The sequence below is a fragment of the Erithacus rubecula genome, assembly GCF_903797595.1.
Source record: "Erithacus rubecula genome assembly, chromosome: 5".
In the NCBI taxonomy this organism is placed as follows: Eukaryota; Metazoa; Chordata; class Aves; order Passeriformes; family Muscicapidae; genus Erithacus; species Erithacus rubecula.
In genome coordinates, this window is record NC_136687.1 from 67953338 (window position 1) to 67980763 (window position 27426).

Below are 27426 nucleotides of genomic sequence, written 5' to 3' on the forward strand. Positions count from 1 at the left end.
CAGCCTTCCATGCCTCTCCTGTAACTCCCATCAGGACAGCTGGTGCCAACATGAGGAAGACAAGAAGAAGGCACTGTCAGTAAGAGGCACAGCACTGTCACCTGAAGCCCAGGACCAGCCCCCAAGGCCTGCACTAAAGCCTGAGCAATATGTTCTACACACACACACCATCAGTTGAGCTCCTGACTCTTCACTGCTCCATCTGGGAATTTTGGCCATCACAGGCCTCAGCTGCACTGGCTTCAATCCCTTTGGCAAGTTTATTGTGGCTCTTGATAAATATTTTGCTCTTACATGTTGAGCATACACGAGCAGAGGAAGGGTTGACTAGCAGGCTGTTTCCCTGCCTGTGCTGGGCCTGCTGAATCCAAAGCAGCCCTGAGCTGTGACTCACCTCGTGCTCCAGCCCTGCTCCACCACTGGGACTTCAGCTGTCCACAGACTCCACGTTTTGACTGCAACACAGCAATGACTGTCACCTGCATGCCAGCCAGGCACACGGGAGCTGGGGCACCCTGGACAGGAGCAGTGTGTCATTAGGGATGATGGAGTAAACAGCAATCCACCTGAAACCAGCTTAGCCAGCACATGTTCCAGAAACCAAATCTAGGAAAGAGCCACAAGTCTTGCAGTGTATTTGTTTGGCCTGGTAACCAGCACTAAGCATTGTAGCAGATGCACTTAGTGGAATTCCCCCAGCCACTGGCATTATGGGACACTCCCACTACTGTTCTGATAATTACTGTTAATCATTACTATTACTGGAGTGACAAAAAAAAAAAAAAAAAAAAAGAAAAGAAAAGAAAAAAAAGCTGTGAGGAGGATCAGGCCTTTATTGTGCTGGCTGTTGTCACGCAGAGGTGATGAGACAATCTGCCCCAGGGGGCCTATAAACACAGGTGCCCAATTCATGGCTGCAGTCATATTTCAAACTAGGACACTGTGGTCCCCAATGAAGCTCTCCTACAGCTCCAGCAAAATAATCCATGGCACTCCCTCCAGCTCACATCAGCTGGAAGCCAGGCTGGATATCATGCTCTCTGCCTGCAGGTAGATGGGAAAGCAGCTCATCAGGAATACTTTGGCATTGCAACACCCAACAACACATTTCTATTCGGTGTTTTCCCCGACTGGGCCCAACCTGCTATGAAACTCCAGATTCTTTGATCTCCAGTGAATTCAGTACCACCAACTCTTGAGCCCATGAGTCACATGGTATGTGGAAACCTCTGGGGTTTGGTTTGGGAATGACCTATGTGAAATCATCTTCTAGTCACCTTCTTCTCCTCCCATCAATGGTCTGAACATCATCTCAGGTATCCAAGTCTCCCTGGACACCATTCCTAGGTCACACATGGAAGAAATGTATTAGCCAACTTAGCCACTGACTGGAAGCCACAGGGCAAGACTGTAGGCTTCTGTGGGACTGAGAGGGGCAGGGAGAGCACCTGCACAGGTGGAAACCATCTTCCCCCAATGCTGATTTTCCCTGCCACTGATGCAGTCAGGCTGCTGCCAACTACCAGGAAAGGAGACAGAGCCCAGGTCTGCAGTCAGAGTTGGCTGTTCCCCAGCCTATCTCAAGAATGCAGCCTGGATTCCTCCCACACTAAAAAGCAAAATAAAAGGTGTTCAGTGCTGGCATGTTTCTCTGCTCCCTCAGCAAGGAGCTGTGGGTTTGTCTAAGGGCCAAGGAGAGGTGAAGGCCCAAGCCACAGGGAACTTGTCCCATCTCTCCATCCATGGGTACAGCAGGTGCTGGTCATTTGAGGTGCAAGTAGGAGATGGGACTAGACAGGAACCTGCAACTGGATGTCCTGGGGGGCAGGTGGCAGCAGCCATTTGGGCTGACTGTGCCACTTCCCGTGTAACTGCTCCGTGTGGGATCCACACATCCACCCCCTCGTCCTCGTTCCTGCAGCTTAGTGTTATTTAAGAGAGGCAGGAGATTTCCTTCATGGCACTGGGAGAGCATGCGTGGAGATCAATTGGGACAGGACAAAGGCCAGGGCTGGGCTCAATTAGATCAGCAATGCTATTAAATTAACAACAGCACTAAGCTGTGGCTGGCAGTTCTTGATCAATCCTCCTGCAGCCAGGGTCTTTGTCCTTCACATAGGAAATTAAGGGCTAGGGAATGGGATGAATTAGCCAAGGCTGCCAACAATTTGGTCTCTGAACCTCGTTAAACTTCTGAACAACAATAGTTCCTCTACAGGATTTTCAACAGATATCCCTGAGAACCCCATTTTGTGAGGCTGCACATCAGATGCTCAGGATGAGACACTTTTGACCCTGACTTGCAGTGTGGCTGCAGCTGAGGTCACCCCCTCAAGCATCCCAAACTCATTTTCCAGCTCCACACCTGGATTAAGCTACTCTGCCCAAACCCAGCACACAAGCAGCCTGAGGCCCATGAAGCCAGCACAGGAGACGGCCTGTCTCAGGTGAAACATGCCAGACCTGAGAGCCTGTGCAGAACACAGCTCTGCTCTTCTGTCTCCATGCTGCCTCCTCAACCCTTCCCCTTGTTTTGTTCCCATAACATTCCCCTTTGTGAACCAGGAGAGGGATTTCCAGGAAGAGCTGCAGTACACAAAGCTCATTACCCATCTTTCCAAAGCAGCCACTTTAAAGGGCAGGCACAGGTTAACTAAAGTAAGCCAGAGGTCTCAGCAGCCCTTTCGCAGTGTCTCCCCGCACCTTATGCAGGGCGCCGCGCATCACGGCGTGCCCAGCGCCAGCGGCTCTGACCGCCGTGTCCCATCAGCGGCTCTGACCGCCGTGTCCCATCAGCGGCTCTGACCGCCGTGCCCCATCAGCGGCTCTGACCGCCGTGTCCCATCAGCGGCTCTGACCGCCGTGTCCAGCGCCAGCGGCTCTGACCGCCGTGCCCAGCGCCAGCGGCTCTGACCGCCGTGCCCAGCGCCAGCGGCTCTGACCGCCGTGTCCCATCAGCGGCTCTGACCGCCGTGTCCCATCAGCGGCTCTGACCGCCGTGCCCAGCGCCAGCGGCTCTGACCGCCGTGCCCCATCAGCGGCTCTGACCGCCGTGCCCCATCAGCGGCTCTGACCGCCGTGCCCCATCAGCGGCTCTGACCGCCGTGCCCCCATCAGCGGCTCTGACCGCCGTGTCCCATCAGCGGCTCTGACCGCCGTGTCCCATCAGCGGCTCTGACCGCCGTGCCCAGCGCCAGCGGCTCTGACCGCCGTGCCCCATCAGCGGCTCTGACCGCCGTGCCCCATCAGCGGCTCTGACCGCCGTGCCCAGCGCCAGCGGCTCTGACCGCCGTGCCCCATCAGCGGCTCTGACCGCCGTGCCCCATCAGCGGCTCTGACCGCCGTGCCCCGTCGCAGCGCTGCCGCCCGCGCCGCTGCTGCCGGAGCCGCTCTTACGCACGGCCGAGCGACAGCGCGGCCTCTGGCAACGGCCTTCGATTGTTTACACGGCTCCCATAAACAGGATGTCACCAGTTTGTAAATACCCTGTCAGGAGCCCCTCAGCTCTCTTGACCAGTTTGATGCATGCCTGCCTGCAGCAAGTCTGTCTGTCTCCCCTGCAGCTTCGCTGGTAATGTTGCACAAGCCGTACTGACCACGCATTGCCTCTCCTGGTACATACCAAGACTTCTACTTCACGGCTTCTGCAGTTGTTCGGAGAGTTGGTGCATTTGGGGAGCACTTGCTGGGGAATTTCAAATCTAAGGAATGGTATGTTACTATTGGCATTATTTCCCAGAGGCTTATGCTGCGTAGCTCTCCTCAGGTAGAGAAGGCAAGGGAGTTACATTGATATGAATGCTTGTTGGTACATCTTACCTAGAGAGGTAATCCCTACAGGTAGGGATTTTTTCTCTTTCACATAAACAATCCATTCCAGCTGAATGAGGACAGTGACACACAGAGGAAAAACCTAAATTTTCTTGTGAGTTTCTTCAGTGTTGCAAAATAGGGTTTTTTGTAGGTCAATAATGAGATAATTGTCTGTAATTTGCAATTTTTCTGCAGCAAATCTAAAGATAACTTTCCAAAAGAAGTCATAATACAAGCTCTTATGTTTTGGCAGTGCATCTCAGAACACAACCTCCTTGCAGAGCTAGAGAGAAGCTCAAAGTTCCTTGTCAGTTAAATATCTTTTAAAAAAGCAAGGCACATCTATTCTGCTTGGCTCATATTTGACTAAGTAGCCAGCCGTAGGGATGGAGGAATTGCTTCCATGCAGAGGGAAGCTCCAGCTTGGAAGCAAACAGAAAAACAACACTAAGAACTCTGGTGTAGAAGTAGGAGCATCGATTTGAGTCACTGCTCATCCACATGTGAACAACCCACTACTGAGAGTGTGCTGATGCCAAGCAGTCTGGCAGGGCATCCTTAGCTCCAAAATCAGGTCCTTGAAGAACTGTAACTGCAGGCTACAGTAATGGTAGCATCAAGTCAGATGCCAGCAAAGTATTTCAGCTACCTCCTCCAGACTCTGGCCAAAAGGACAAGACTCATATGCTATGTCACAAGCAACAAAAAACTTGAATAACTCTCATTTCTGTCTGATTCCCAGCATAACCTCAGTGGTGTTTCCAAAACCTTCCCAGACAGGACACCATTTTCTTCTCCTCTGCTCCTGTGAGAGGCACAGGCTGCTCATGGTGTCATCCCTACTGAGAGCTGTAAATGTCAGGCCTGTGTTACACCCCTCTAACCCATCATTAGCACCACTGGAACAGAACATCTGAAATAGATGCTTGCTGTAAAGGAAATCATCAGGAACTTGTTTAATTTGCAACAAGGGGGAAAAGTCCTGACCCTACTTGTTCTAAGTGCATATTGCACTATGAACTCAGCTGGGATGCAGATTGCTTTGCAGATAGAGCAGGAGGAAGCTGTAACTTACACCCACTGCAACTGTACCTACAGCCAAGGAACGAGATAACTGAATGCCTTAGGGAGATATGAAAGGCATTTGAAGCATAAAAATTGCTTACCTTTCCCTTACCAGGTAGGCAGATAAACATAAATGTCTGCTCAATAGTGCCTGGCAGTGTGATGCAAGCCCTAAAAAGCAAGGAAAATGAAGGCTCAGAGTAAACCGTGGTACAAGGACGTGCATCCCCAGTGACAGAGCACTCCCCATGGAATCCAAAGGAAGCAGTTGCAGAGAGCTGCACGAGCTGGCAGGGACCAGGGCCCAGTGAGCATGGGAGAGCAGAGCTGGTGCTTCTGTGCAGGACACAGAGCCTGTGTGTTTGACACGGCCATTCCCAGCTCCCCAGGTGCTGCACCATGCTCAGACTTTCAGTCACGTGCCTGCTGGGACACACACTGCTTACCGCATGCTGAGGGAGGGTGAGAGCAATTTGCTTTACTGCTCCTGCCAAAAGCCTCTATTACTATATGTTATGAAAGCTCTGGAGAGGCAAAACATTCCTAAAACCACTTTATTAAAATTAGTAACACCCGAAACTCCCCCCAGTTGTTTATGGATGGCAGGGCTGAAGGAGGCAAGGAGCTAAAGCAAAAGCAGAGGCAGAGAAGGCTCCACTCTCTGCAGCATGACATAGATAATTTTCAGCTGGCTGCTGAAACGCTGCTGGCTTCCCCCAGAGTTCACACTGGGAGCAAGACTGGTTTTCCATCTACAGATGCAATTAGTATATATGTATGGACTAAGTGCTGGTTTACCATACCCCAGCATCTCTGAACTACCTTCAAAGTCTCTAACACTTTCATCCCCCTGGCATCCTTGTAGCCATTTGAGTATTTGTCTGATGACAGCAGGGAGGCAAGCACAGGGTCTGCAATTTACCAAAGACATATGCAGAGACAGGGATTCCTACCTTTGTCCCTGAGCTCCACTCCTGCCCTTCTCATGGATCACTTCCTCTGTGGATGCTGAGCCAGAGCAGCACTGCTGCCTCCAAGGCTCCTGTTCCTTATGCTGCAGTCCTGATCCATGCTGTGGGAGAAGGGAAATTTAAGCATGACCAGGGAGAGCAATTTAAGAGTGGAAAACCAGCAGGCCATTATATTCCCATGCCATGACCACTCTGTCCCTTCAGCCTCCTTGCCCTGGAATATACCAGACCCTGTGCATGGTGGGCTGAGCCCAACAACCCCTGATATTCCCTTTGCTGCTTACTCACCCTTGGCACAGGCTAAATAAACCCTTAGCTCCTGCCTAGCACCCAGGTAGGTTGTTACCCTACAAAAGAGACAGAAGCTCAAGCCTCTGAACTAACAGGCCACCTGAAGCAGATCAAACTGCTTTTGTACCATCTCACTGTTCATATGTGGAAACCTCTGCTTGGACTTCTTTGGCAGTGACTTGCATTGTATCATGTGGAACTGTAATTATGTCTGATGTATATTAATTGTAATTTCTATCAATTATCATTTTTCATTCTGCACAGGACCATAGACCCTGGGGGAATTCGCATGTGGAGAGGACTGGACTAAAGCTCTGGTGCAGAATAGGAAGACTGTGCAGGCCCTGATCTGCACCTTTTGCATACAGACCTGCCCCTGTGCCAGGGCAGAGTCCCCCACTCCAAACCCTCCATGGGCTGCAGGAGGGACATGGCAGGGGGCACTTCCCTGAGTTCTTTGAAGGATAATGCAATATTTTCTGCAGAGCTTTCTGCACATGTACTGATCTGCACGAACGCAAGCTCTGGGTCAACAAAGATTATTTTTATGAGAAACAAAGACAAACTTGCTGTTCCACATTACCAAACCACCTGATATCTAGGGCAGAGCCTCAGCTCTTCATCAGCACAAGGTATGGTATGCACATTAAAGTCAGAGATTTTTTTATCAGACACAAGGCATCTATTTGACCATGTCTTTCCATGTCACCTGAACATTGATCACAGAAAATATCATTTGGCATAATAGGAACTCAGCACAGAGCTTAAGTGCTGAAGTAAGGATATGCAAATAATGAAGCAGTGCACAGTCTTAAATGTATTCCAATGTTTAGAAGACAAAGGGAATTTGTCTCCCATCTACGTTGTGTTTTCTTTCAATGCACATACCCAGAAGTATTTGTATTGAGGGGAGAAGCAGTCTCACTTCAATGCACTGACATTATGGACAATGCACAGACCCCAGGAACCCTATGGCAGCCCAGGACATCAACAGGCTTTACCCAGATTGTGCCTATATACACACATAGGGCCAAGTGCCTCTGAGTTTCCTCCTCCCCCAAGGGTTTTTAACCTTCGAGTACCATTCAAAGCACACTTACATCTCTGACTTGCTGTCACTGAATGCTGCACATGCTGGCTTCCATCTCTCACTTGCTCTTCTTATGCATCATGGTACTTCTCATTCAAGAAGCCATCACAAATAGGGGGTGCACAGCACCTCAAAAGCCATAAACACATAAGTACCCATGGACTGAAGGCAGTGCAAGTAGCCTGAGTCTGCAGCCACTGAAGACAGCAAATGCTGATTTAGAGCCTGCAGCAGGGCTTGGAGTTAGAGCTGACTGGGAAAATCACAGAGCCCTACTTCATGATCAAGTGTCTTCAAAAACCTTTAGTGGAGGCATTCTACAGTACATTTCACAAATCCTTAATGGTTTAAAAAGCAGTCTAAGTAACCCTTACTTGGAATCACCTTTTAAAGTTCTTTCAGACTGCAGTTTGAATTACAGGAAGGCACCTGCTCCTGGCAGGGAGACACCCATTTTGGGTAGGCCAGGAAGGATGAGGCTCAAAGGACCTCTGATGGGCCAGAAGGAAAAGGTCAGGGTGGAATGCAAGGGGACACCCAAGTGGGTCAGACCACCCCAAATTCCCCACTGTTGTGCTGAGGTCACAGACACTTCTGTGCAGGCCTTGGAGTGCGTGTGTGTTGGTATAAGGTCATGCCCTTCCCCTGCGTCACTCTCCATTCTTCTTGGGAACAATCAGGAAGAAACTCCTGGCGTTTCTTGGCTCCTGCACACACTTTTCACGCACAGGGAGCACCTAGCCCATAGAGAACATTTCTTTCCTGCTGTAATCTTGATGGAAAACATCGTTAGTGATGGAGAAAGGCATTCAGGAGACGGCTGAGAAGTGCCTGAGGGAGAACTTTCATATCTATTTGCACAAGAACCTTCGTGAACATGCCACCAAAGAAGTCAAGAGAAGCATTAACAAGGCAAGGGGAAAGGGCAAGAGAACTTCCTCTTTCAGCTCCTTGGGAGTCCTGCCTCTGTTTCAGAACATTGATTTTCTCCAGCAAACCTGGACAGCTTGAAAGGGCACTGCTTTGACAGCAGCAGCCTGACACACATGGCAGATTAAGCTTCCAAAGTATCGTGTCAGAACTACAAAGACTTATACCCCAAAACTCAGCACCTGAGATGCTGGGTTTCCAAAAACCACAAACACAGACAAGGCCCCTTAGAGGCCCTCCTTGAGTTCTCCTTCTTGAAGAGCATCCCTCTGAGAGACGCCCATGAACATGCAATGCCACAGCCTTGAAAAGAAGGGGTAGCACACAAAATTCTCAGGCAAATCTGGCATGTTGTGGCATGGCCTGTAACTGCAGGGCCCCCTCCCGGTGTCACTGACTTACCCCGCCCTGCCGGATGGGGTCGGGGATGCTCTCAAGGGAAGCGCTCGGGGCCTCCCCGTGGTGAGGCTGCCACGGCTCCCTGCTGTGCCCAGCTGTGGCCCCACAGCCTCTGCACTGCCCTTGGCACTGGCATCTCCCAGGGCAGCTCCCTGGAACAGCACCCACGGCAAACCCACTGCTGCACGCTGTCAAACGCACAGGTCACTAAAATGGGGATTTGCCCAGCAGTGGCACACAAACAGGCTGAGCCTCACGTTCTGAAACCATGGCAGGCAAACTCGCTTTGCCCCAGTTACTCAGACATTCCTGCAAAGCTCAGCCCTGTCCTCTCGTGTCTCGAGCCTGGCTCTGCTGTTTGCCAGAGCGAGCTGTGGAGAGGCCTCTGCACAGCAGCCTTGGGCAAGGAGGAGAAGGGAAGGGTTCTTGCATTCCCTGTGTCCTCCAAACAAAAACACCCGAATAACAATTAAAAAAAAAAATCCAAGAGGATGACAGATTGGGATTGCCAAGGGCAATGATGCCATGCTGCATTTGGGTCAGTCCCGGCCAGGAAACACACCTGGCATTTGAATATCAGGTAATCAAAAGGCAGTAAACTATATTTTTCCTTATTAAAGGACAACATACCTGCATAAACAAATGCCACTAGGGAATCTATACAAGGAAACTTCCTTGTCAATATTCACCAGATAAATTCAACGGGAAGTTTCCATTAAAAATTAGCATTTTAGTGACTCAGTCTTAGACTGGAATCAAAACCTCACCTTTGGATACTATTTTATGAATTAGAAAACTGAGCCCAGAGCTAAGGCAAGTGACCATCTACAGATGGCCCTAATTTCACAATAGGGCAAAACCCCCAAACAATCAAATGGAAAACACCCCCAGAATGGCTATGCAAGACATGCCTAGATTACCAAGTTCAGCTCATCCCAAACTGCTCCCAAGGATAAACATTTAAAGCAGTTTTAACACTAATTCATCTGTGAAACTGTGTCTCATAGGGTATTTTCATGTCTGTACTTATGCAAAGTGGAATTAGAATTTTAATTTGACTCGAGCAACCTCCCATTTAGAGGTTTGCTTGCCCACAGGCCATGGGCTTCCTACCAAGTCGAACCCTGCCCTCAACCCAAGCCAGCCTGTGCCCCAGCTCCCAGCCCCGGCAGCCACACAGAGTGAGCCCTTCCCACCTGTGCAGCCAGGAGCCAAAAGGGTCCCAGTGCTCCCAAAGCAGCCCAGGGAACAGTTCCCTCTGGTGCACACTTCCTGCTGCTCACAGAACCTGCTCTCGCTGCCACCCGCTTCAGCGAGAGTAGGAGCAGCCCCAAGTCTAGTCATAGTACAAGATTTTATTGCTGCCATGATAATTAATGACTACTTACACTGAGATTTTAATGAGTGCCTGCACTTTTTTTGTCTCTTAACTGGGTCATAAAGGAGGAGTCTCGAGTGGTTTCCTGGATTTGCAGTACAATAGGGACCTCTACAGGCGTTTTCCTGCTCCGAGCAAGGGTCAGGACAGGTAAGGGCAGCCACACCAGAGCTCTGTGACACACGGACCACGGAGCAGCCAGCACAGGGCTCCGTGCTGGCATCCACTGAAAGCAGCAGGGCTGTGAAATCCTGCCCATGGCAGGAACCCAGCCTTCAGATTATTTATCTGCATGGTGCAAACTGTCTGGATTCAAACATTTACACTTGGCCATGGTATTTTTCAGAATAGCTCTAGAAGTTAAAACACAAGCATAACCTGCTCTCATATCACATAAGAGAGAGAGAACTGAAATTAATATTCCAAGAGAAACTCTTGCTGTTCATCATGGAACTTGCATGTTACCAAATCTGACCCATCTTCTTCCTCTTTCAAGACTCACTGTGTTATTGATCTATCCAAGCACCATTTCTTAAAAGAACTGACTGAAAAATGATCTATCCTTTAACAAGGATGAAGATCCATGTCTCTCCAACATGTGACTTTAATCCCCCCTTGTTTTAGCTCTCTACTGAACATCATTCTTATAGGCTTGGGTCCTAGGGATGGTCTAGAGGCAATCCATTAAGAGCTGCAACCTTCAGAGTGACAGGAGATATTCTGAACATAAAGTCAATTACATTGCCAAATTAGCCTTCTCTTTGTGGGATACTTTGCCACCTACAGTGCATTTCATGGATCCGAAGTGAAACCAAAGATATAATGGGTGCAAAGAATTACAAAACTCTAAAATTGTGCTGAGATGAACACAAATTTTTGGGTTTGATTTTTGGTTTTGGGGTGGTTTTTTTGGGGGGTTTTGTTTTGATTTCCTTTTTTTGCATCAAGTAGGAAGCAAATAGTTTCACAGCTAGTTTTTAGTAAACAAACAAAATGCACTACTGCAGCAGCACAAATCATATTTGCACTGCACTGTAAGTGGGATGGAGAAGGTTCCCTGGTGTGTCATTACCCAAATATACTGTGGGTTACTACAAATAAGAGAAAAATCTCCAAGGAAAAACTGTCTCCTACCTGCCTGCCAGCCACCAGTGTGCCCTGCAGGTAGCAGGGCAGGGACCCTGCACACTCGAAGCATGATTCAGCTCCTTACACTTCCCTCCAAAACCAAAAGGCAGCATCTTTAAAACCAGCTTTTTCCCAGGCTTGCATCTCACTGATTCAAACAGACCTTGCTGGGATCAGGGAAACTGCAGGCCACCCACACACCTGAGCAGAAAAAGGGAGTCAAATTCAGGGAGATGTTCTAGTGGCAGCCCAGCACACCTGCACAGTGGCTGCAGATGCCAGTGAAGCAGGTTCAGGGCTGGGTGGCTTAAGGGCAACTCAGCTTGAGAGATGTGCTGCAGGAAAAGCCAGTGTGGTTCTACCAGCCTGGAGTATTCACAGGGCAAGTGCTCTGCCCTTCAGAAAGGAAGATCCCAGTCTTTGATGTCTCTGGCTTGGCCCTGCTGAGCTGCTGCCCCTCACAGCTGAGACAGCCCTGCCTGAAAGTCACACAAAGGCAGGGGCTCCTCTTGAAATGAGAGGTTTTGGCACATGCAGCTAGAAGGGGAAGAAGCAGCTTACAAGTCTCTTAATTATGTCACTACAGAAAGAGTCTGAGCCTGATAAATGAGCTAGGAAAGATGATCCTGATCCTCTGAGAGGCCAGTTCTGCAGGAAATTCAGCGCCGTAAGCAGCAGCACACCGTTCCAGGCCAGCAGCATCTGTCACTGATGGAGGCAGGGCTCAGCTGGGCTGGCTGCAGGAAGGATCTGGGGCCATGCAGAGTCCCTGAGCCAGCCCCAACACCTTGCACACAGCTGGGGCTGCTCTCAGCCTGTGCTGCTGCAGGATGGGCACACAGCCCCCGGGCAGGAACCAGGGCTCGGAAAAGAAAATCCAATAAAACAAACAGCACCTCGTCCTTCCTTCCCTCTCATCTTCATCTCTCCATTTTATTCTCATTCTGCCCTGACACAACATCTCATTTTGCATGGCACATTCCACACTCTCGTTTTTCTTCCACTAGCAGAAAAATATCAGCAAACTCTCACTTCCAAAGCTGCCTTGGACTTGAAAGCCAACTAGAAAAACATATTTCACTGTGTAGTATCCTGCTAAATTGTGGCTCTTGAGTAGACCTTCCTTTTCACTTATGTAACCAAACATTGAAAAAAATTAAGTCAGTGCATGTTGCTGGAGGTATAAAAAGGCTCACTGAAATGAGTAAATACCACTGAAGAGGCACTTGCATGACCTGCAGATGGACAAGGGCTGTCCTTGGGAAGTGAATCCAACACCAGCAGTGTGAGTGCAGGAAGAGAACTCACTGGTGAAAGGGAGATTTACTCACATGACAAAAACTCTAAGGCTTTTCATCCTTTGGATATTCAGCTCTACAGTTTTCTCCAGACACCAGTGAGAAAGACCTTTCACTTGTGTTTTCCTAATAGCATGCACATTTTCAATTTCCATGTGAGATGGGTGAAGGGTGTTTTTGCATGTGAGGATGTGCAGACTGCAATTTACACTTAATTGCCCTCTCACCACACACGTGATAAAAAATGTTAGGGCCACTACTGAAAGTTGAAGACTGAAGAGCACAAGTTATCTGGCAGTAGAACCCACAAAAAAGTCAGAAGAACAGAAAGGAGCAAACAGTGCAAAGATTGGAAGATTTGACTGGAGATGAAGAGGACAAAAAGGCTGAACATTGGAAAATGTTAGTGTCAATGTACAGAGGAGAGGACTGGTGCTCATGCCCTCCTCACCAGCAGTCCTTTTTGTGTGTACATATGCTGCCTGCTCCCTCTGTGTGTGATGTGCTGTTTTACTTACTGGCATCACAAAGCCAAGATGGCTCAGCTACTGATCAGGATCCCCACATGAGAAGCCCCTGAAGTTCAGTGCCACATGCACCTTCACCCTTTCAAACCCCACCTTTCACACACATTTCAGCATTGTCACCACAAATACACAGGTTTTTCAACAAACAACATGCATCCTGGTTGTGAAAATTGACTCACATAAAAAAACCTGAGCTTTCAGCAGGGCACCTGAATTTAGGAGCCAGTATTACCCCACAAGATCTCAAAGTACAACTGCTATTTCTCTGGTAGATGGCTGAGCACAGCAGATGAGTCTACAGTGTGCAACAGCTGAAATGAAAATCTGAGAGCCATCATCTCTAGTCACATCAGCACTGGCAAACACTCCAGCTGTCAGTGACAAGTCCCAGTTAGTGCCACCATCTTCAGAAGCAATTTTCTTCCCTCTTCCTTGAGCCAAATTTTCGTACCTTTGCAATTCTTTGTAGATAGGATGAATAGAACCAAGCATCCAATATGGAATGTCTTAGTCCAGGGTGGAACTGAATCCCTGAAATAATGTCTCCTATTTGAGTGGTCACAATGTGCCCATAACGTGCAAATGGAATAGACAAAGTCTGTTTCCTGGGAAAAGGTATAGTGAAGTTTCACAACACAATTCCAGCTTCTCTAGTAATTCAAGTCTTGTGCAGAAATCAGGGTGCAGCAAGGCAACATTCTGCCTGAAATTCCATGGAAATGAGGAGCTGCTACAGGGTGTTTGAGAAGAAGAGACTTCTTTGTCACAAGCACACTCCATAATCCATTTTGAGAAAGGCATCTGGTTGCTTTGCTTATGAAAACAATAAGAACATGCCATGCCTGGAGGTGTCATGGTCTAATTTTCCAGGAATTGCTTACTCTCTATATTCTTATTTAAGGAAGGTTTTGAGAACCAGACATTTTCCTCAGTCCACAGCATTTTTTGTCCTTTATGGCACCAGAAGCCTATACTTGGCCCAGCACACCAAAGGTAACTGTTGGCTCCGGGAAGGGCTGCTTATCCACACACACAGCCAGCAGACACCAAAATCAGAAGCCAAATGGTTTGTGCTCAGTGCATGATGTCCAGAACACAGCTACACTGCTTATCCTCCAGAGGACAAAAAAGAAGAAAACAAAACCAAACCAAACACACAAAACCAAATCAGAACACTGCACAAGCGCTTGAAATGACTGAACACACCTAAACCAACCAGTCCTCCCACGGCAAACACCGGGCACAGCAGGGTGCTGACAGCCTGCCAGTGTCCTCAGCTGCCAGGACCTGAGCACGAGCCACCCTCACCCAGGAGAGGAAGCCTCAGCAGCACACAGAGCCTGTCAGTCCTGCGGGACTCCCTCGGCTCCCCCGGCGTTCCCTGGAGTCCATCTCCTCAGCCAGGCCAGGCCCTTCCTCCTCAGCAGGCAAACTGGTGAGTGCCCAGCGCCAGGGCTTCACAGCGCCGTCTCGCCCACGCACACCTTGTAGGGGGACCTCAGTTTCCTGCATCTGAAATGGACACCATCACGTCATTTGTATCAGCCAAACCTCAAGCTGCAGCAGCCTGCACAGACCCTAAACCTACTCCCCTAAGTCACTGAGGCAGCCCAGAGGAACCCCACGTTTCAGACAACTGCACCACCGGCCTCGCTGGCAGATCAGAAATCAGAGGTATAGGGTGTTAGTGCCTTCAAGATCACATCACAAACTAGTAGCAGGCAAAAACACAATCCCAGCGCCCTCAAAACTCTGCCCACTGAACTTCAGATCAATGTAATCAGAAGGTTCCAGACTTCCCATACCTCTTTCTTACATAGCAGTAGATGATGGCGAGTATTCCACTGGTCAATATTCCTACACCAATTCCCACAGCAATGTAGCGCTCGTAAGAATCATGTGCGTATGAGTTTAGTGTTAAATGTTCACACCTCTCTCCATTATAACCTGCAAGGCACCTACAAAATAAAAAGTTATTCAGAACTTGTTTTGCTTTCTATTTCAAACACATTAGTTTCCATAAGTTCTAAGCAAATCACAAGAAGTCTAAACAAAGAGGGGCAAAACATGGTGCTCACTCAGAACCTCTTCCCTCCACCAAGATTATCAGGTGTCCCAGTTTATCTAGCTTAAAGCTAGCTCAAATACTGCAGTCACAGCAGCAATGCAGTCTCAACATCCCCTCATTGTGCAGGGTGTGGACCAAGAGCACTGTGCTCTGATCCTTAGCTGCTGTAAAATGTCTCCCAAGGCCAAGGCTGCCCACTACACATGCTAGAGAATTGTAGAGACACCATGGTCCCCACTGCTGTGTGGTTGTGGAATAAGTAGCTGATATGTTGGAAGATCCCGTTCCCTTCTTAGTACTCATTGTGAACATCAATTGATCCCTCTACTACTTACTCCAGCATCAGCAGTGATTTGAGGTGGCACCACGGCAGTGACCTACAAAGCTGTGAATTCCCCCTCTCCCTTCCTTAGTTTCACACTAGCACAGCACTACAGCCATATTAGCAGTCTTGAGGCACCACAGCACTCAGGTCTGTGCCCAACTTTAATCCTGCAAACACCTGACTGACACTGCGAAGCTGCACATGCAGCACACGAAGAATCAAAGCCAGTCAGTGTCCATTTCGAAGAAGGATGTAATGGGCAGCGCTCCTTACTTGCATATGGGCTTCCTCAGCTCACTGTGGAAGGCACAGAGCCCATTGATACAATAGCTGTGGTGTTCCTCAAGGCAGGTCTGCATCAGCTTCAAGAGCTTTGGCTGCTCCGTATAATCTACTGTCAAACAGAATAAAGTCATGTTATGCTTAGGACAAAACATTGTTTGAACATATTTTCACATCTGGAGCAAAACAGACACTGTGTGCAGCAAGTGCTCAGTATGTCAATTTACTGTGTGGTGTCTTATGAGCTGATTCAGTCAGCATTGAACAGGGCAAGCTTCTTAGACAGTCCAGCACAGCTTTGAGAAAGCACACACTGTAAATAAACCACTTGCTCTTGAGGAATGTGGACAGAAATTATTATGGGAGATTCATACAGGGTAACATCAGCGCTATCCAACCTGCAATCCAACCAGAAAAACTATCCCAGGAATAGCAGGGGTCACAAGGACACAAGAAGAGCACTGCATTATTCTCAGTATCCTTCCCAGACTGAATTCAATTAATATTTAATTATGTTTTTCTTTTTCTTATCCCAAGACAAACTATTGCATTCCTAGTGCTCCTGTCTGCCAGCTCTGCAGCCATGAGTGGGATGAATGGTGGGACTCCTCCCTCCCTTCCCTTCTCCATGGCTCGATGTTAGCTGAGTGTCCCATGACAGCTGCCAAGACTGCCTGGATGGTTTTGCTGTGCAGAAGCACAGTCCATGGCTACCCAGGTTCTGACCTTGTGCTAAATTCTACACAGCCAGGTCAGCAAGTGCACTTCCTGCTCAGCAAACACTACCTTACTCCCTTATTCACAGTGGCTCCAATGGGAATAAAGAAGTCATGGGAACAGGGGTGCAGCAGGTGAGGAGAAAGCTCCAAAGCTTCACCATCACTGCAAGGCATCTGTTCTAACTGGTCTCTCTACCCAGTTACAGGAATCACTGGTAGGGTTGGGTGTCCAAGCAATGACTTACTATTTCAGGGGACTGCCTCAGTGACAGCTGAAGGTGATTTCCTAACCAAGTGCATGTCAACACCAGCTTTCAGTTACGACCACAAGAAAAATAACATCTTGCAGCAAAGTGACAAGGTCTGCTCAAAGGTGACTCAAAGGTACAGTAAGCAGAATTCTTCCTTTCTGACTAAGTGCTGAATCAAGGTCTGGAGATAGTACACCCCTGGAATCACTGCCATGGACAGAAGCCTCAAGCCCCCTTGAGGGCAACTTGTGATCCCACCACACACTTCTCAGGATTGACAGCACCAACCCCCTAAATTCCCAATCAAATTCCAGTCTGAGCCATTTAATGGCAGGAACCTCCTTTGTGTGCTCTTCCAAGTGGTTTTGGGTTGTTTTTTTCTTCCTCCTCTCTGCAGCTTTATCAGAGATGACAAGCAATGGCAAACAGCTGCTCTCGCTGGAGCAACTCTCAACTTCAGCTGTGAATGATGTGGTTTGGACACCCAAAAGGCATGATGGTATCACTGACACCCAGATCAAACAACTCCTTTGAGAGCAGTGCCTCTCAACCCTGACAGAGTAATCAGTCTTCCAGCCTAGCAAGAGACTTATGGAGAACAAGCAACAATGCAGGTCTGCTTGAAAAATGACATGCTGGCTTACTGCACTACCTCAGGAAAAGCTACAAAGTGGGAGAAGCCTATCTTGTTTTAGAATTAACTTCTAATGGCTGAGTAAAGGACATCTTATCCATCCTTCCACAGAGAAAGTTACCCACAAGTCTCTCTTAACACTGTGGAGCCTAGAAACACAATGCAAGGGAGGAAGTTGGTGCTGGCTAAATAGGAGCTCTAGCATCCAGCTCTGGCTCTTTTCTGGCTGGCTCTGGGATGACGAAACTCTGGAGACAGGCTTGTTGGCTGAGAGCACAGGCAGCAAAGGACCAGGCCTTAGAGGGACAGATTTCAGGAAGAAGTTAAGGAAGGGCAGTTTTCATTAAGCAAAAACAGGACATGACCCTACTGGCTGCACAGAAGCGCTGTACACTGTTCTCTGATGAGGCAAGCACAGTGCAAAGCACGTGGTCAGCAGAGCTGCAGGGCTCAGCATGCCAAGGACATTCAGGATGCCAGGGAGTTACAAAAGCCCATTCTGGTTAGCTCTACAGCACCTGCAGAACCTCTACTTAAGCTCTGCAGGGAAGAGTTTCAGAAAACAGACAATGGCACATTCATGCTTTTCCCAGGTGCCTCCTCAAACAAACTGTTTTGAACCACCATTTTAGCACGAAGTGCACTAGAAAGTCACTAAAAATAACCCCTCCATGTGAGCCTCTAGCCAGCATTTCCACTGCCCAAAGTACCAGTCTTCTGCTAGGCCCTGGGAAGGTGTCTACTGCACAGGTTTAGTTTTTCATTTCCATCTATTCCACGAGGGGAAGACAGAAAATAAACAAGTTCACACTGCAGAGGCACAAAACCCCCAACCACCACTACCCCAACTTCCAGCAGATGAATTTCCACATCCCAAAATCCCTCCTCGCTTGCACCAGTGCTGCCGAGAGATGGCAGACTTCCACCTACCCACTGCAGAAAACCTGGCTTGGTGCAGGTACAGGAACTTCTTCCCTGAGTGCTGCTGTCATTAGAAACCCAGGTCAGCCTGGAGCAGCCTGCCTAGAAAGCATTTGAGAAAAACCAACACATTCCTTCGTCGCCATCAGGAGGAACAGCTTGGTCCATTGTGGCTAACATCACCTATTAAATCCACACACAAAAATTCCATGTGCTAATTATTTTGACATTGCAAAAGTACAAATTACCTACGAAAGAATGAGTCTTGAAAACAAAAAGGATGGTTTCCTAGTCTGCCCCAGAGCATTATGTTAATTCCTATCATACAAGCTCTTGAATAAACAGGTCCATGTGCCCTTTCATGTCACGTGAGGAGAGAGAAACATGCCTTGTAAGCACTTGACAGCTGCCTGCAACTGAGTCATTCAAACAGATACATCTGGCAAGATCTGACATGAAATCAAGGCTACAGGTACTTGGAAGCTCGGGCCTGCCAAAACTAACAGACTGGCAACAAAAGGAACCAGCCAGAAAGACCATGACAGCTCAGTCCTCAAGTATGGTGCATCAGGGAGGAAAGGCAGTGGGAAAGGGGAGGCAGGGAAGGCCTCAGTCCCAGGTCCAGGGCCTCCTTTACAGCCCGCATGGAACCAGCTGATGGCCATCAAGAGATTCCATTTTTTTCCCAGTGCAACCAAGACCTTCCCTACTGCTGGCTGCCCATTCTCCATCAGCCCAAACATCACCAGAAGTTCTTTGTCCATGCTGTGCCAGCTCCCAGTTCCTCTCCATGACCTTCCCCCCTCTCCACTAGTCACAACCTAAAACTCCCCAGCACTGGTGGCAAGTAAAGCCTATGTGACATAAAAGAAGGAAATAGGGTCAGATCTTGTGAGTAGCAAGCAAAGAGATTGAGCAGAAATAGATGGTTTTCCCACAAATAGCACCTCAGTCCCCAAACTACTTGAATCCCACACAAAACTGCCTGTTCCTCCAGTGATACTGAACCAGGAATTCATGTTCTTAGAACTCAGTGTTATTGAATCCTAGCAGTAAATCTTACTAAGAACTTAGAGTGCAGGAACTGGAGATATTCAGTGAGTTTCTCTGGTGTCTTTTTAAGCATTTCTTTTCCATCTTCTTTCTGTAAAGACTGTTCATTAACTTTTCACTGGCTTTGTAAGAGGTCCACCAAAATATCCTTTAACTACCTGTTTAAATGTGTGCTTGAAAGCTTTTGAATTTAATTCCACCTTTGAATGGAATTCTCTCAAAGGAAAACACTGGTGTCCAGTTGACTACCACAGCTCCAGCTGCCACAAAGGTTCACAGACTACAGCAGACATGGCTGTGACCCTGTAAACCAGCCTCCTCTTTGTTGAAAGATGACCCATTGCTCCTGCTTTCTAGAAACAACACAAACAGGGCACTTAATGAGCCACAACATATTTCCACTTCATTATCCTCCTGTTTGCAGCTCTGTAAGAATCGTGTCACAGACAGACTAAACCAGACCACAGTGCTGCTCTGATAAACCAAAGTACTTCGGTCAAAAATCAACACCTTCCTGACTTCACATGAGTGTGTGCACATATTTCATGTATATGTACATATAAAGGAGCCACACACATACTGTGTATGGATGAATACATAAAAGCACTGCACCACTATGAGAGGTCAGAAATTAAAATAAATCAGCTGGACTCGTGAGAAAGTAAAAAGCTTATAGATCTACTAAAAAAAGTTTGCAAGACATCCTGCGATGACTCAGAATGAACAGATGATGATTTGCATGCCTGTTTATACACCCTGTAAAGTACAGAGACATTAAAAAGCATCGCAGTTAGATTCCTCTCCTCCTTTACTGACCTGCCAAAACCTCATTCCCAGATCGCAGAGCTCTCCCAGAGCAATGACATCACCAGCATCTCAGGTAACAGCAAGAATGCAGCTGGCAGGATAAACAGCTCTGCTCTCAGATGTTGGCAGGCAGAAGAGCCCGAGTTCACATTTCATTCAGAAAAGGAAAAGGGAGAGAGCCAGCACTCAAAGCCCAGACAGCCAAAAGCAGAACTGCAACAAAGACAGGAACTGCTGAGTAACAACTCAGGAGAGGCACCGCTCCAAGCTGTGCCTGTTCATTCTCACTTCTGTGCAGTAAGGTGCACGCTGAGGACAGACAGAAACCAGCACCAGGTAAAAGAAACAGAAATTGCCATCAGAAACCCAGGCCATCAGCCTTAAAGTGTCTTCTTCAAATTATGACTCGAATTAAATGACCCTTCTGCTCATTGCTGAGTCTACCCCAGCTGGGTGGCAGCTCTTATTCCACAGAGGCTTCAAAGGCTCCATGAAGAAATCAGCTCATCCCACAAATAAAACTCACAAATCCCACAGTGTCCAAGGGACAGAGCATCACAGCAGCTAACATCAGATTTTGGTTTGTTGGCTGGGTTTCTCTCGTAATTGAGAGATTAACAGAGACAAACAGAACAAAAAAAGCAATACCTTCAGCGTTGTTTTTTGTCCAATTATTCCATAAGTCAGTGCTGAGGGATGAAGCAGTAATAGCTGACTCTTCACTCAGTGCCCCCATTGCTGTGTAATGCAAATAGATGCTTACTGGAACAGAAAAGCTCAGTATATCTATTCAAGGTTCATTTCACCCAGAAAGCACTTCATACAAGATGCACTTCAAACAAACCCCAGAGAAGGCAGCAATACAATAACAATTCATTTAGAACACTCTTGCCTCAAACTCCCTTTTGACACAGCATAATTATGATTATGGGACAACAAACAATGGCTTGCAAATTTCCCAAATACAAATCTATCCTGTTTTCCATTCTTTTATCTTGCCAAATTTACAACACAGATACGTGTAACATACTACAACCTTACACCTATTAACCAGTTTAAGCAGTTTTTTTCAGAGTCTAAATTATAGCCTATCAATTAAAATTTCATCCAGGTTTCAAACAGCTGAAGCAGGCTCTGCTTCCCAATGTCTGTCTGCATCCCTCCCACCCCACCACCTATTTTGGAAGGAGAGAAATGCTGTTTAACAAAGCCTTGGACCTCACAGCACAGAAAAGCCTCTTCCAAACCTACCTTTCAGTAAAATATAGATTAGCATTCCAAATGCCATGGCAGGCAGCTGCTTTAACACCTTCTCAAGTCTTCTTTCCAGGTGGCTTGCTTGCTCTGCTTATCTGTGCTCCCGTGTTTTCTCTTGCACTTATACGCCAGGAAGCGTCATCTCCTGCTCTCACCAATCAAGAAAAGGTGCATCTGGTAACAACCTAACCCCCAGGGCAACCACACATTTATTTAGGAAACTCCTATTATCTAGCAATGGCATCAGGTTTTCTTTTGAAATCCTGGTTTCCTATTACCTGTGGGCATAATTGTGCAGGCAAAGGAACAGTTTTAGAGTGAGACTGGGAATCTGACAGAGCAGAAGAAGAAAAAAACCAGCAAAACAAAGGTGAGCAAAACAAAACACCATGTGAGAATGTAGTGTTCCCTTCACAATGTAGGTCTTGTATGACTTCCAGAAGGATATTCACCCTCAGAATGCTGCACTGGAGTTCAGAGTGCAGAGACCAGTCCCTGCTCTGCTGATGTTCCTCCCTAGTCCTCCCTGTCCCTCAGTCCCTGCCATCCAGAAGAGGAACTTCGGGAACAGCTAGTGCTGAGGTTAGGCATGGATCAGACACCAAGATAATGGATGATGCTCCTCATCAGTGACTGCCAGCAGGAGGCCTTTGATCCCAGGCCCTGCAAGCCTGAGGGCTGTGCTAATCACTCTCCATTCAGCCTGGCTGTGCACAGCCCTGGAAGCAAGGCAGCCCACTGGCCGTGCCAGGCCTGGGATTGCTGTCCAGAGCTGCGGGGCACAAGCCCAGAACTGGCCAGGCACAAGCACTGAGCAAACAGACTGAAAGAGCAGGTCAATTGTTGCCTCCTGTAGAGCAGATCCCTTCATTTCTGCCAGAAAAGCCCATCCCTGCCTCTCCAAGAAGTGACTATGCTTGATGAGAACAATTGTAATTTTCACATAAAGTGTTTGCAGGGTCTCTAGAACAGACTGTCAAACACGCCTCTTGCACTAAACCACTCTGCACAGCTCCAAACACTGTCCAGCTTCCTTGGTCACAGGCAGTGTGGAACAAGTAGGACTGGTCTCTGAAGGGTACTGATGTGCCCAGACTAGAGCAGGTAATTGGAAGAGCCGGGTTCAGTAACACACAGACATCAACAACCTGACTGACCAAGAGAGAGTTACATACTTGACCTCAGCAACAACTCTCACTTCCTCAACTGTGAGCTCCAAGCAACAAAAACATTTCACAATTTTAAAATTTAAAACCAAAAGTCTTCTAATAACTGCCCTAGTAACTCTGGTTAGCTCAAGCTCTCCCTCTCCACTGCATTCTCCTCAGTAATCTGTAGGATTACATCTAACCACTTCACGTGTTAAGGGAAAAACACAAACTAGTTATGCATATTTTAATTATGCCTTTTCCTGCTCATGGACTGCATTCCAGGAGGCTTTTCCCTTCCTTTGCTATCCTGAATTACTGCATGCCTGCACACTGATTGAGTGCAACCTGCACACTCCCTGGACGAACAGGAGTGTTTATGCCTACCTGGATAACCTCTGCTATCAGTCCCAAGCAGGGATGAGGTTCATGAGCCTTGCTTTCAACACTCAGCTGCACAATGGCAGTTTAATCTGCCCTGAATCCCACAGGAGGCTTTGTCATGAGGCACCTCAATGGGTGTGGTAGGCCTGGGACAAGGCTGCAGTGGGCAAGGCTGTGCTCTGTGTGCTGCAGGGCGTTTGTCCTTGGACAAACCTTGACCAGGTCGGGTACAGCCGCGTGCTTTTGGGCTGTGAATGGGCCCTTCCCTCTGGATGCTCTGGCAGCAGAGAGCACTCCCAGATGCCTCCAGCAGCTCTGCAGAGAGCAGGCTGCAGAGCCAAGCCCAGGCTCACTGGCTGTGCTGTATCACTCACCCAGCCAACACGGGATACAGGAAAAGACTTGCAATGCACAGTGCCCTGCTTCTAGGGCATGACACAGGCAGGCTCGCTCAAGGGACACCAGCACAGTGCCATGAACGGTTATTCTGCCACAAAACAAGGATCAGAGTTAAATCCAAGAATACAACAGATGGACACAGCATGGAAGGAACCTGCAGGGTCTCCCCATTTACATTAAACAAAGGAAGGACACAACCATGCCCCAAACCACATCAACACCCTCCAGCAAGACCAAGGTAACAGCAAACAAGTTTTATTCCATCTCTCAGTCATGGGTTGATCGGTCCAAGAACAGTCTCCATAGCTGCCTTGATCCTCCTACCACTCATATTATCACATCAATTTGTATTATCACTTACATTGAAAAAGACAAGCAAATGTCTGCACCACTGGCATTAGATATTTGGTAATCACCCTGTCAACTTCTGCAAACACTGCACTAAAGCAAATTCTCAAAGTCCATCAAGAGAACAGTCAGCATGGAAATGATGTTCCACCTTGCCTTCTTCATCACAGGAAGTACATTTTTCCCTTTAATGGCAATAGAACTCAGCCATAGTCTTTTTCCCTTGCCTTCCAAGTTGCCTACAGCCCACTAGCAAACTCCTAAGGCTCCTGATGAAAATAAACCACTAATCCTAGCTGAGATAAAAATATGGAGATCAATCCCCAAACTGTCTACCACTGCCTTCAGTGGGAATTGTCACCAGAGCACACACTCAGCTGAACAGGCATCTCAGCAGTAACTCTACGACAACTTCTACATTGCATAGGACTCTTCTAGATCCATCAGGGACCAACTTTTGGGAATAGAAATATATTGACCTTATCCCATATGCTCTTCTCCAACCTGCCAAATGTTGTGGCCATTGAAGCCAAGGCTTACAACAGGGACTAAAAAAAATCCCTTTCCATGCAGTTTCACAAAATAAGAGAATAATTAAATGGCTTAAAGTTCCAACACAAATATTTAATCAGGGATGAAGTTTTGGTTTTTCTCCACCTTTTCACCTCCTGCTGCACTACATATGTTGTACATATACAGCAATTTTAACTACATTCCACTCAATTCCATTCAATTTCAATCAACTATTCAAGTTTGAGTTTTTGTGAGATGGGGATATTATGCACCAAAATTTGTCCAGACATGGAGAAACAAAAAAACAATTCCAGCCTCAACTCTAGCTACTTATTCATGCTTACCTCTCGCAGATGGTTAAAGTCAGAATTTCATCAGCATTCAAGCCTATTGGACTATTTTAAAACATTTACCCAACATTTGCCTTCATGTCAACATTACTGCCTGGCCACTGCTGGCTCTAAGCGTTCAAAAAATTACTCAAGGACTCTGAACTACACCCAGAGTGCTTAGTGACCTCAGAACCCAAACCATATACTTAAAAGATATCTAGCATGTTTTAGTTTTTATATTGTTTGAACAGGTCCCAAGTGTTTACAAGATCTTGAGAACTGCCCCAATATATAGGTACAGTTGCAATTTATGCTTTGTTCTTGATTCTCAAACACACCACCACCAACATACCTGTAGGCTGCATTCTCCAAGTCGTTTTTGCTCCCAATAAGTCAGTAGGAGGTAACACAAAGTATTTGAACATTTTATAAACCATCAAATTTAACATACTTGACATGAAAAAATAAATACAATGTAGAAATAAATATATCTGTAGTAAAAAATAAATGTTTTGTGCATCAATAAATAGAACAAATCCAATTTTCTTCCAAGGTAACCCGTTTGCTCTAGTAAATGAGCTTTTTGGTGACCAGGAGTGTGTTCTTCAGAAGCATTGCAACAGTCATAGGTCCGACCCCTCCCGGCACCGGAGTGATAAAGGCAGCCTTCTTCTTCACTTCTAAGAGAAAAGAGAAAGAGGCATTGACTAAGAATGATTCCCAACCCTCTTTCCCTTCTGCAGCCCATGTTCACACGGAGGGCAGTGACTGGCAGGTTCTGCAGGGAAGGGACAAGGCAAGGCAGAAGTGTTCCTGCAGCCACGGCAGGGATGGAACACAGCCAGGACCGGGGCTGGAGGTTCCTCTCCTCACTCAATCTATCACCCAGGGCCAGCTCTGGGCCAGGCCTTCACAAGCTGCTCCAGTGACCTACCTGCTGCACCCTGCCCTCTCCCCATGGCAGCACAGGCACTCACACAGATGGATGCTTAATCCCAACCAATTCTTTTGGTGACGGGCAATTTCTGCCCACATGACCTGGCTGTCTCAGGAACACCTGGGTGACATGAGGTAGGGATGAGCCCAGAGAGCAGCATGGATGTGCATCACCTCCATCTGCCAGCTGGGACACTGCACCTGCAATATCCAGGAGAACTGTGGAAGCTGGGGATGCCAATCAATAGGTAAGGAGGTGACCCCCCAACTCTGTGTTCCTGAGGAGCAGCATGCAGGGCAGGAGGCTGCTGGAACTGCTGCCATTGGCAGCAGAGCAGCAATGTCATCTAGTCAGCCTCTGTCCCCCACATCCTAAAGAGACACCCTGGGATCACAGAAGGAAACATAACTGGAGAGGAATAGAGTAAAGTCTTCTGTTTGATTTGGTTTTCTGCTTCACAACACAGACAAAGACAAGAGCTGTCTTCAATGAAAAATGCAATTCTAGTGGCAAAATTCCCATTGCAATTTCAGCCACAAACACTTGCTTCCTCCAGAGAAGACTTTTTTAAAATCAGTGTTACTAGGGTACCTAGATTAAACCAGGATACAAAGGGGCAGGTCTTCCCAAAGTATCACAAAGGAAAATCTTACTGATTAATGAGTTATGATAGACTATTCAAATTCAGTGTACACCTTGAGTGAATTTAAGTTAACCTGTTTGTATGAGGAATTCACATAACAGCAATAGTTTGTCAGTTTGGGGTTTGTTTTTTTTTTTTTTTGCTTGCTTAGCAATAACTTCTTGGTAAATCATATCCCACTTCCAGAAGTATTGCTTTTTCAAAGGCACACACAGAGGAGACAACTGAGCAAGCATAACTGACAGATACTTTTTCAAATCCAATGAAGTCACTACAGAGCAGACTCTGCCCAGCTATGAGAAGAGGTTAAGAAATGGAAAACTAGGTACCTGGCTTTGGAACAACCAAGATCCCTTGCTACTGCTTTAAGTGCATTTATCTTGACTTACTTGATTCTATGTGATGCTTAACTGTCAGAAATAAGGTCTCAAAAAGAGAAATATTATAAAAGAATTTGAAAAATTAGAAGTTGGGGGTTTTGAGAAATGAATTTACAAGATTTGAAGAGTGGGGGTAAATGAAATTAATAAAATGCTGTCTGAACCCCCATAGCAGGGACCTCAGGCGAGCATTCACAAAGTTAACAGCAAATATCTCACTGAACTGAAGAACAGATCAGCTCTCATTGAGCTGAGATGGTAAATATAACCAGGAGGTTTTAATTCTCTGCTGACTGGCACCACCAGATATACTGTTAAAATGCATAGAAAGGAAATCAAGTTACACTGTGGTTTTTTTCATATGTAAAATGCAACAAATTAATTAAGTTGTCATATGACAGTTACTCTTAATATCCTCAAACACAAATAATCAACCTTTTTAATAGCCATACTATTTTAAAGTGCCTACCATTTTAGATGGATGCTTGCAGTTAATACAATTACTTTGAGTTTTCAGATTCATGTAATAATTATTGAAATGTATCCACATCTGAAGAAAACACAGCCATTAACACAGAAAGTACTGAAGGCACTTAAAAGTGCAATATGTTTGTATCCACGGCAATGCTACCTACCTCTTTTTGTGGTGTTATTCAAACTGCTCCTACCTTACCTACAAAGAGGACAACCTACAGCCAGGCCGTGCATTCACTCAAGAAAGCTTTCCAGTGACTGTCAGGTACAGCAAGCATTGCCTGTGGTGTTAGCAACCCTACCCAGCAGGAAACACACAGTGCACTGCTTTCCCAAGATGCTGGGGAATTCCTCAGCCTGTGTTCTATCACTATGGAAATCCCTCTGGGTAGGTGTGGCAGAAGGCAAATTTTCTGTCAGTTAGCATAAAACCACACAGATAGCTTATGCACAAAGCTGATCCAGATTTTTGAACATACAACAGGTGCCCATGCTGAGGAAACTACCATCTGATAAGTTTCTATTGGTAAAAGTAAATACAGATACAGCGAGCGCAATTTTCCAAGATGAATGCCAGTGACCAAAGAGGGAAGATAGCCTGGCCTCAAAAACGTCAGTGGACTTTCCTGGTCAAGTGAAATAGGCCAAAGCACAGTTCTCA

The 27426-nt window shown here is 47.1% G+C and overlaps 1 protein-coding gene across 6 annotated transcripts in view; it reads right to left on the reverse strand.

Annotated features, from left to right (window-relative positions):
- Positions 1-12954: 12954 nt before the first annotated feature.
- The window catches only part of LOC306802501 (epigen), a 34705-nt gene continuing 20233 nt past the window's right edge, over positions 12955-27426 (reverse strand). For 3 of the 6 annotated variants that reach the window (XM_079306838.1, XM_079306840.1, XM_079306839.1), the window contains one exon: positions 24090-25011. In XM_079306838.1, coding sequence (XP_079162964.1) covers positions 24899-25011 — 113 coding nt within the window. In that variant the 3' untranslated portion in view covers positions 24090-24898. Of the gene's footprint in view, positions 14403-14695; positions 14849-15556; positions 15678-20598; positions 20689-21201; positions 23053-24089; positions 25012-27426 lie in introns of those variants that run through there. The other 3 variants (XM_079306841.1, XM_079306836.1, XM_079306837.1) reach the window with 3 other exon arrangements.